At 44.0% G+C, this 9756-nt stretch overlaps 3 protein-coding genes across 3 annotated transcripts; 1 reads left to right on the top strand and 2 right to left on the bottom strand.

Annotated features, from left to right (window-relative positions):
* The first annotated feature begins 572 nt into the window (after positions 1-572).
* Positions 573-3483, top strand: dram1 (DNA-damage regulated autophagy modulator 1). The gene is made up of 7 exons (XM_057022351.1): positions 573-873; positions 1545-1612; positions 1776-1918; positions 2007-2184; positions 2261-2316; positions 2694-2786; positions 2869-3483. Exons 1-7 carry the CDS (start codon positions 743-745, stop codon positions 2905-2907), a joined length of 708 nt encoding a protein of 235 aa, XP_056878331.1. The 5' UTR covers positions 573-742; the 3' UTR covers positions 2908-3483.
* Positions 3389-5977, bottom strand: washc3 (WASH complex subunit 3). Its single transcript, XM_057022359.1, has 7 exons — positions 5385-5977; positions 4976-5074; positions 4827-4892; positions 4605-4730; positions 4414-4512; positions 4273-4337; positions 3389-4176 (listed from the first exon to the last, which is right to left on the bottom strand). Exons 1-7 carry the CDS (start codon positions 5433-5435, stop codon positions 4077-4079), a joined length of 606 nt encoding a protein of 201 aa, XP_056878339.1. The 5' UTR covers positions 5436-5977; the 3' UTR covers positions 3389-4076.
* Positions 5978-6131: 154 nt separating this feature from the next.
* LOC130519168 (WASH complex subunit 3-like) lies at positions 6132-9604 on the bottom strand. Its single transcript, XM_057022360.1, has 7 exons — positions 9372-9604; positions 8963-9061; positions 8814-8879; positions 8592-8717; positions 8401-8499; positions 8260-8324; positions 6132-8163 (listed from the first exon to the last, which is right to left on the bottom strand). The coding sequence occupies exons 1-7, from the start codon at positions 9420-9422 to the stop codon at positions 8064-8066; spliced, it is 606 nt and encodes a 201-aa protein (XP_056878340.1). The 5' UTR covers positions 9423-9604; the 3' UTR covers positions 6132-8063.
* Between the last annotated feature and the right edge of the window lie 152 nt (positions 9605-9756).

The raw sequence follows: 9756 nt of genomic DNA, 5'->3' as shown, positions 1-9756 counted from the left end.
ACACCGCGGGCTTACTTCCGCCCCTGGTGGAGTGGAGGTGGAATTGCGTTACCATGACAGCAGCGACAGTCCCCTAAAGAAAAAAAATGACATCACGATTAAATATCTTAAAGAATGTCGCTTTTTATATATAACTTCTCCCTCATCCTTGTGTACCAGCCTGAACCAACCAATGGTGTCATAAACATGTCCTGATCTTTCTCGCTTGATCTTTAAACTTGATCAATGTCTTAAGTTTTACGACCAGTACACATTCATAGTGTGTCACAGTGCGACCTATTTGCTACCGTTTATGATTACAGTTACAATCGGTTTCAAATTCTGCAGAGCGTTGGGAATTCTATTTTTTTACATCCAGAACTGACCTTTTGTACCTGTCTACTGGCTACAGATGGGCATTATATATATTTATTGCAATTACGTTCACTGACTTGTTCTCTTTCTTTTATTTTAGACTTAAATTAAATGGATAAGAAATATTGTGCAATCACAAATTATGCTTCAATTTCTGCATCGGCACAGATGTGGGAGCGATTATGGGGAAGAAGGCACGGTGACGTCGGCTGCATTCAGATCAGTGGGTTACATCTCTCCTTTTCTTTTTCTTTTTTTTCTTTTTTTTTTGGTTCACGCCACCATGTGACTGTCGGTAAAACTCCACACGTCTCAACTTGCCTGGACACTGAAACAGATGTGCATTTTCCTGCGCTGACAGGCTCTTGAGATCCCACATCTGGCTACGATGTTCGGGCGGACGCAGGGACTGAGCCTTCTGCCCATCTTTCTGGTCAGCTGGTCCTCCGCCACCTTTATTGTCTCCTACCTGATCGCGATCTACAGAAATGACGTGGATGTAATCTTCCCGTACATCAGGTAAGATTTTATTCAGGCGTTTGAGGGGATTTAAACACAGTCCGAAGCTTTGCTTTGTTGCAGAGTTTGTGAAAATCAATTCTAGACAGCACGAACTTTAGTTTCGTTTTCTTTGGGACGTTGGCTCCAAGCCCAGTTACTGTGTCTGCAGCTCCCGTTTGCACACTTAAAATATGGTCAAAACAACGATTAAAGTTCCCCAGAAACCTGCAATATATGTAAAAAAAACTTTTTTTTTCCATAAATCTACAGTTTGAGAGTGGATTTCTGCTGCTGAGACATGCAGTACGGTACATATTTGTAAGATTTGTTTAGAAAAATGAGTGAATCTTTTAAAAAAAAAAATAGAAATGCTCTTTCAGATTCATTTTCATAAAGAAAATGAACAGCTACAGCAGATATTGTGAAATAAAAATGAAACAGTCAACAGCAACAGGAAGTGTTTCAGAAGGTGAAAGGTGAGAAGCAGCGACAATGAAGATTTTCAGATCTAGATTCATTTTCAGAAAGAAAATAAACAGCTGCAGCAGATAAAAGTGAAATGCTCAACAGCAACAGCAAGGGTTTCAGAAGGTGAAGAGCAGTTTCATATTGAAATCAAACTGGTCTCCTGTTGTATCTGAGACTGAAAACACATCATAATGTCACCGATAAATGCTGTGGTTTTGCAGTGACACCAGCGCGACCCCCCCGGAGAGCTGCATATTTGGCCTGATGACCTTCATCACTGCGTGTGCAGGTATTGCCTCTATTAAGCAACTCAGTTATGCAACTCTGGGCTTTTCCAAGATATCAGCTGAAGGCAGTGTGACTGCTAACGTTTCCTCTTTTGAGTAAATGAAAGCCAAATTACACTCTTGAGATTTGTGGGGGTGTTGAGTGATTGGCGTTCACACATGCAGGTACGGCCACGGTGTACGCCCGCTTCAAGTATGTGGAGAAGATGAACGAGGGTACGAATGTGGTGGCACCATGCGTGAATAAGGCCGCTCTAGTGCTTGGGTTGATTTCCTGTTTGGGGATGGTCGTTGTCGCGACCTTCCAGGTACCTCAGGCCTCCACCTCCTGCACGTATCAGTCATGTGAAGAACAGCATGAAGCAAGAAGTGTCTTTTCCCATTTCCTGCTTTCAGGAAACAGCGGTGATTGTGGCTCATGATGTGGGGGCCCTTCTCTTCTTTGTGCCTGGGATCCTTTACATCATCCTCCAGGTTGTCATATCGTTCAAGACCTATCCCACCAGCTCCTCCATCGTCATCTGTCGGGCACGTTTAGGCTTCGCCATCATCTCCACTCTGGCATTTTTTCCCAGTATCCTTCCACACAAGTCACATGTTTTCTCTGCACGTAAGGATGGAGTCCCTAATTTCCCTAATTGGCTGCTCAGCTCTCATCTGCGCGTTCTTGGCAAAAGTGTCACTGCACAGACACAAAGATGATCAGGTAGGTTCTTGTTTTCATCACCTGTCTCAAAGAATAATGGCCAATTCAGGCAACTGGTCCTCTAAACAGCGCCCCTGCTGGTCGCGGTAGACATGTCAGGTATACTTTCTATCAAGAACCCATTCATCAATTCCTTGAGGACAAAAACCACGATGTACAACCTTTGACCATTATGAAGAACATGAAGTGGGTGGAGTATCCCAGCTACGCTGTACTGAGCCATTATGGGCATCAGGAAGCATCCTTTCATCTTTATCTACAGTGATTAAAACAGCAAAAACATTATTCCTGCACTACATTTTTAAGCCTTTTTCCTCACTGGTGTAATCCCAATTGTGAATATGATCAGATGACCTGATCAGTGTCCCCCCTCCCAGGACTACCCCTTCCACATCGCCAGCGCAGTCTGTGAATGGATCATGTCCTTCAGCTTCATCTTCTTCTTCTACACCTATATCGACGAATTCAAAGTAAGCAAAGGTCCTCAGGGTCACATGACACAGGCCTGTTTACCACGAGGTAAAACTTGTTTTCTTCATGTATTTCTTGCAGCTTTTTAACTTACGGGTGAGAATTGAGCTACAGGAGTAGCCTCAGTCGACCGACTGCCAGACTGTCAGTATTTTCCAGAAAACAGTTAATCATCTACTTTTGTACAGCCGCCAAAACGGTTTTCAATTACACGTCTGACATGATCACACTAGTGGTACTTTGGAATGTTGTTTAAAGCTTTTTCATACATTTAATCATATATCATTTGCCCTTGAATGCTGCCGTTACCAGGGCACCATAACCTGGGAGAAATCAGAAAAGTTCATGACCCCGAATACCAGCGAGGAAGCAGTCCACCGCTGATACAGCACACGGCTGCTCCTTTATCAGGGAAAAGGGCGTTTAAATTAAATGAAAAATCCCTCCTTGGTTTGTATTTCTTGGTGCTACATTGCTGACCGATTACAGGAATTGGAATGTTGTGTTATCAACCCGAGGTCGAATCCTGCCAAACCAGTCGACTTGTCCTCCCCGAACACTGATGATCTGTGGAAACAATTCAAGAAGCGTAGGCGTTGGGTGTGGGGTAACCTCTGCACTTCTGGGAAGGCTTATGCTTGTTTTTTATTACAGATATCAAAATTTTTCTCTTGAATAAACAAAACTCCTCCCAGACTCCAGCATTTTTTCTTATAGCATTTCAATCGTAAAATAACAGATAAGTCAACCGTATCAACACTTGATTAAACGTCTGCTTCCAGTTGAAAGTGGGATTCATCGCTGACTGACCTCTTAGTGCAACTCTCGTTTCCTCTTTAATCTGGCAGAGGTCAACCTGTGAGAGCTGTTTCAAGTTGTATTCTGCCCCCACATAAAATTGTTAAACCTTCCAAAATATTACATTCAGTTATAAAGGTTATAATGTGCAAAATGTGGCTTCACAGTAGTCTGTTCCTCTAACAGAAAAAATTCAACTGTCTATAACTAAACGGACATCGGACCAACCATCAACAGTGTTCTATAAATAGTAGTGACTTGTTGCTAATGATGGGCAACAAGTGAACTGTGTTTAATCAAAACTACGATACTCAAAATTAAGTGCAGAATGACCAAAGTTGAGGAGGTCACCCGGCAAAAATAAGCAGTGATTTCACTGATTTCCTCTTCCAGGCACTTATATCAGCACTTTTATCTGTGGCACATCCCACTTCTCTTTCAAACCGCTGTCCGACCACTGCAGGAAGCTCTGAGGTGAAGGGAAACATGCTTCAGTCGCTAAAAGAGGATTCACTGTCAGAGCTGGTGCCGCCGACATCCTGATCCTGGGTGCTCCCGGATCCTCCCTCAGGAACGGGTGCATCTGGCGTTCTGTCAAAAGTAGGAGGAGACGAAATGGGATGTTTAGTAACGTGCAAAACTGCAGCACAGACGGAACACGGACAACATCTGCTGCCTGCTACTCACTCAAGCAAGTTTGGATCCAGACCCTCTGCAACCATTTTATTCCTTATAGCCATGACAGGAACTCCCTGTGACGGACAGGAAGTGTCACGAAATGACAAATTTAGCCCAACAATCTTAATCAAGGTGGAAATTAGGACTCACCACTTGAACCATTTTCAGGTATCGGGCATATCGAGAGTCTCTGGCAACAGTCATCACATTCTCCGCAGGTGCTTCTGCCTGTTGCGGCTCTGGTGCAGTCTGTGACAGATTTAAGAGGTGACACTGTTAAAGGCCAATTTCAATACAACCCATCTCTTTCTGCAGTATAAACTATATATTAATATATTCACCATTGGAGGAGCCTCTGATGCTCTCTCCGCTGTCTGGATCTGGTTTTCAGTTGTGGGTCCGTTGGACTGAGCAACGTGATCGAGTCCATCCACTGTTACATCCTCAAGTCCAGGAATGGAGGACAGCTACTCACAGCATGACAACATTTGGAGCAGGATCAGTACAAACTGTGACTACAAAGTAGAGTCCAAACCTGCAAACAAGAGCACTCAAGAACCGACCTTAGCTTCCAAAATGGACAGGGTCGTCTCAATCTGCTGTATGCGCAGAGATATGTTGGCAAGTTTCTGCAGGAAAGAAGAAAAGATGTGTGAATCAGTTGGAGCTGCAGATGCAAAAGATAGACAAAAGAGAAAAGACATGCACGAACCTCTTCACAAACTATAGCAAAACGGTTGACGAATCGTACTGTGTGCACCACAAACTGGTTGAAAAAGGCGACGATCCGTCTCTGCTGAATAGCAGGGACCTGAAGGAGACACACGTCCAGAGATGTTATCAGATGAGGTCCTGCAGTCTGCATATTTAGCATCATTTTGAAGAAGTCATGGGGAGGCGAAGTGATCATAGTAAAAAGTCTCATTGCTTGAATATTCCAGTTGTTATTTTGTCGCTCGCCTCACAGAAATTAGAGCATTTCCGGAACCTTACGTTGATGAAATTATTGCCGAGTCTTTAACTAAACATCGCAACACTCGAACTTTGTTCAAATATTATCCGGTTTCCACAAAATTTAGCTCACTGCTAGCCTAGTTAGCTACCTGGATGTAAATACTAACCATGTGAAGATCAACTCCTGAGCCCATCAGCGGTAGCCCGTCCTCGTCCATATTCAAATTCCGACCTTCGTCGAAACCGCAAATTTCCTTAAAATGTTAGATATTATATCTAAAGCTGCACAAAAGAAAGAATGATATGGTTTCTGAAAGGTTCATGTGACTAAAGAATGTCAAGTGACGACAAATATCAGGAGGTTACTTCCGGTATATCCAACCAATGGGAACGAGGGAGGACTTTTATTTTAAATTATTCTGTATTTTCTGGTTAAGCCTAACGCATCTCTGGTATTAGTGACGCATGTATGTGTATGCGTTAACTGTGTTTAAATAATGAGCTATATGATGTCCAGAGAAGGGCCACAGCTGAGGCTCTGCGCCATGTTTTGGCTCTTTTACATGAAGAATCAACTGAGCGCACGCTGGGTTAGCTGGCCCTGTTCTTGGCTCCGGTGACCCAAATGTCCATAGATGGAAAAAAATATACACCGAAATCATGCGAGAATCAGGGCAAGAAGTACCTGGATCTGAACGACACCTGACTTCATCTTCACACTAAAGTTGTCAGAAAAACATGCCAGTAAGCCTGAACAACTACCCTCTGAACACCATCTTCAGCCAATGTGACATGGTGACAGACTCACTTCTCGATCCAGAGACATTCGAGGGATTGCTGGATGAGGTGGCAGGTTACGGACTATGATTCCAGAGAATCAAGGCTGCTTCTGAAGGAAGGTGCGGATGGATCGGTTGGGTTTTATATATTTTATTCTGAGTTGGGGTCGAGTAGAAAGCATCAGCATTACAGAGTTGAACTTAAAGCTGCTTAGGTTATTTACAGACATGATTTACCGTCATAGGCTGATATGTTGCAAGTGTCTGTAGCTGCGACTAAGGTGAGGTACAGTAATCAACAGTGGTTAAACAAAGGGAAGGTATGCTTGGGGCTCACGGGCCCCCTGGCATTGGTCCCTTGAGGACAGGTAAGCCTGTCGGTCTTTGATTTCAAGGTTGCCTCTCAGCACCTTCTAGGGCTGCTACATGTGGACACAATGTTTAAGAAGACTCGTGCTGAACTCTGGGGATGTGAGGATTCAACCCACTCGAGCCAGCGACGCCTTCTGTCTCACCTGCCCCGCTGATGACAATTTTCTTCTGAAGATAATGGGGGATAATCTGCCTGTCTACACATGGAATAGCGAGAAACACAATTTCAAGTCCTTTGTCTGTTAAGCACATGCGAAGAAATTGACAAATAAATCAATTGAATTCAGTTATCTCTGTCATTATCTGTATCTGTAGATTTAACTGTCAGAGTAAATAAAATGTTTTCCATCTGTAGGCGGTTGTGATTTTCGAGACCGCTGCTTCAGGTGTTTCAACAAATCAATCATATGAGATCCTTTCACGGGCGCTCCGTGGTGGATAAATTCCCCTCTGGAGGAACACCTGTCTTCCTTTTCCAATATCATTTTCATGATGTACTCTGTATTTTCACTCTCGCAGCGGAGGGCTTTTCAGCTTCTCAACCATCACCACATCTTCCCTCTTCTCACACAACCTCCCAGAGGCTATTGAGGTTTACGCCGATGTTAGCGGTGTTCAACAGAATACCTTGCTTCTCATGCAACTCCCTGATGTACTCTTCGACATCTTCCTGATCTGTCCTGCTTTCCCTTCAGGAATGTCTAGACGTATCATGGAAAAACACTTCTGCTCGTACTTTCAAAGTGCCACACCTCTGTAATCTCACCTACTCTGTAACCCAGCTGGAGAGACTTGTTAGTCTTCCTTGGCCCAGACCCCTGTGAATGCTCTGGCCTCTTGGCTGTGCTCCCAATCCGCCTGTTGGATGTTATTCTCAGCACATGTGCAGCAGAGTGGAAACACCAACTTGCTTTTAGAGGTTTTGTGGGGCAGCACAGGGTAGTAGACACCTCGAGGCGGGTGCACGACAGCCCTGAGGACACCAAAATATTTTCCAGGAACATCAGAATCTTCGTGCATAATAACGAGGTGACCCAGAGGATAAGCAAATGTGCTGTTGCCATAGGGATACAGAGGTGACATCTGCATCCAGTACATGCTCCTCCGCTTCTGCCGTGTACCTCAACCTGAAAGTGCTGGTCTGACCACCAAATAGAGCCTGTCGATGGGAGAGGTTCGGGGAAATTATGTCTTCTGAGAAACTCTTTTACCTCAGGATGTGACATCATCTCATGACAGAAACCTGCACACCGCTGACAGACTTTAACGTCCGGATTCTGCTCATTAAACCCTGATAAATGTTGTAGCTCTCTTGCCAACTGTACAACCAGGATGTTAGCAAAGTTGAGGGCAAAACAGAGCTGGTTATTATATCGTAAAACCTAATGCTAAAACCAAATGATGTCTAATAAACGTCCTGTCCTGAGGGGATGGGAAAGCTGGTGTAAAAATGTCACATCATTTGTACTGGAGGCATCTGGACAATGTTTCAGCCATCTAAAATCACATCCTGGAATGTCTCTGCAGAGCCAATAGGTACGCATTAAAAATTGTAGGACTCGGGCAGCGCACTTCCACAATTGATTTCCTCTTCCAGGCACTTATATTGGCACTTTTATCTGTGGCACAGCCCACTTCTCTTTCAAACCGCCATCCGACCACTGCAGGAAGCTCTGAGGTGAAGGGAAACATGCTTCAGTCGCTAAAAGAGGATTCACTGTCAGAGCTGGTGCCGCCAACATCCTGATCCTGGGTGCTCCCGGATCCTCCCTCAGGAACGGGTGCATCTGGCGTTCTGTCAAAAGCAGGAGGAGACGAAATGGGATGTTTAGTAACGTGCAAAACTGCAGCACAGACGGAACACGGACAACATCTGCTGCCTGCTACTCACTCAAGCAAGTTTGGATCCAGACCCTCTGCAACCATTTTATTCCTTATAGCCATGACAGGAACTCCCTGTGACGGACAGGAAGTGTCATGAAATGACAAATTTAGCCCAACAATCTTAATCAAGGTGGAAATTAGGACTCACCACTTGAACCATTTTCAGGTATCGGGCATATCGAGAGTCTCTGGCAACAGTCATCACATTCTCCGCAGGTGCTTCTGCCTGTTGTGGCTCTGGTGCAGTCTGTGACAGATTTAAGAGGTGACACCGTTAAAGGCCAATTTCAATACAACCCATCTCTTTCTGCAGTATAAACTATATATTAATATATTCACCATTGGAGGAGCCTCTGATGCTCTATCCGCTGTCTGGATCTGGTTTTCAGTTGTGGGTCCGTTGGACTGAGCAACGTGATCGAGTCCATCCACTGTTACATCCTCAAGTCCAGGAATGGAGGACAGCTACTCACAGCATGACAACATTTGGAGCAGGATCAGTACAAACTGTGACTACAAAGTAGAGTCCAAACCTGCAAACAAGAGCACTCAAGAACCGACCTTAGCTTCCAAAATGGACAGGGTCGTCTCAATCTGCTGTATGCGCAGAGATATGTTGGCAAGTTTCTGCAGGAAAGAAGAAAAGTTGTGTGAATCAGTTGGAGCTGCAGATGCAAAAGATAGACAAAAGAGAAAAGACATGCACGAACCTCTTCACAAACTATAGCAAAACGGTTGACGAATCGTACTGTGTGCACCACAAACTGGTTGAAAAAGGCGACGATCCGTCTCTGCTGAATAGCAGGGACCTGAAGGAGACACACGTCCAGAGATGTTATCAGATGAGGTCCAGCAGTCTGCATATTTAGCATCATTTTGAAGAAGTCATGGGGAGGCGAGGCGATCATAGTAAAAAGTCTCATTGCTTGAATATTCCAGTTGTTATTTTGTCGCTCGCCTCACAGAAATTAGAGCATTTCTGGAATCTTACGTTGATGAAATTGTTGCCGAGTCTTTAACTAAACATCGCAACACTCGAACTTTGTTCAAATATTATCCGGTTTCCACAAAATGTAGCTCACTGCTAGCCTAGTTAGCTACCTGGATGTAAATACTAACCATGTGAAGATCAACTCCTGAGCCCATCAACGGTAGCCCGTCCTCGTCCATATTCAAATTCCGACCTTCGTCAAAACTGCAAATTTCCTTAAAATGTTAGATATTATATCTAAAGCTGCACAAAAGAAAGAATGATATGGTTTCTGAAAGGTTTCATGTGACTAAAGAATGTCATGTGACGACAAATATCAGGAGGTTACTTCCGGTATATCCAACCAATGGGAACGAGGGAGGACTTTTATTTTGAATTATTCTGTATTTTCTGGTTAAGCCTAACGTATCTCTGGTATTAGTGACGCATGTATGTGTATGCGTTAACTGTGTTTAAATAATGAGCTATATGATATCAGTAAAACGAGGGCAGTAAATCGACACAAATTAATAT

The sequence above is a fragment of the Takifugu flavidus genome, chromosome 22 (genome assembly GCF_003711565.1).
Source record: "Takifugu flavidus isolate HTHZ2018 chromosome 22, ASM371156v2, whole genome shotgun sequence".
NCBI lineage: Eukaryota > Metazoa > Chordata > Actinopteri > Tetraodontiformes > Tetraodontidae > Takifugu > Takifugu flavidus.
Note: the sequence above shows the minus strand (reverse complement) of the source record. Positions and strands in the feature narration are given on the sequence as shown.

What these genes read in the sequence shown, in the direction of transcription:
- dram1 (XM_057022351.1), top strand. Translation starts at nt 743, where the DNA reads ATGTTCGGGCGGACGCAGGGACTGAGCCTTCTGCCCATCTTTCTGGTC. An exon ending in CTTCATCACTGCGTGTGCAG is followed by an intron (nt 1,613 to 1,775) that starts GTATTGCCTCTA and finishes TCACACATGCAG; the next exon opens with GTACGGCCACGGTGTACGCC. An exon ending in ACAGACACAAAGATGATCAG is followed by an intron (nt 2,317 to 2,693) that starts GTAGGTTCTTGT and finishes CCCCCCTCCCAG; the next exon opens with GACTACCCCTTCCACATCGC.
- washc3 (XM_057022359.1), bottom strand. Translation starts at nt 5,435, where the DNA reads ATGGACGAGGACGGGCTACCGCTGATGGGCTCAGGAGTTGATCTTCAC. An exon ending in CAGGAGTTGATCTTCACATG is followed by an intron (nt 5,075 to 5,384) that starts GTTAGTATTTAC and finishes TGTCTCCTTCAG; the next exon opens with GTCCCTGCTATTCAGCAGAG. An exon ending in TGTCCATTTTGGAAGCTAAG is followed by an intron (nt 4,731 to 4,826) that starts GTCGGTTCTTGA and finishes TGCTGTGAGTAG; the next exon opens with CTGTCCTCCATTCCTGGACT.
- LOC130519168 (XM_057022360.1), bottom strand. Translation starts at nt 9,422, where the DNA reads ATGGACGAGGACGGGCTACCGTTGATGGGCTCAGGAGTTGATCTTCAC. An exon ending in TGTCCATTTTGGAAGCTAAG is followed by an intron (nt 8,718 to 8,813) that starts GTCGGTTCTTGA and finishes TGCTGTGAGTAG; the next exon opens with CTGTCCTCCATTCCTGGACT. An exon ending in ACCTGAAAATGGTTCAAGTG is followed by an intron (nt 8,325 to 8,400) that starts GTGAGTCCTAAT and finishes TGTCCGTCACAG; the next exon opens with GGAGTTCCTGTCATGGCTAT.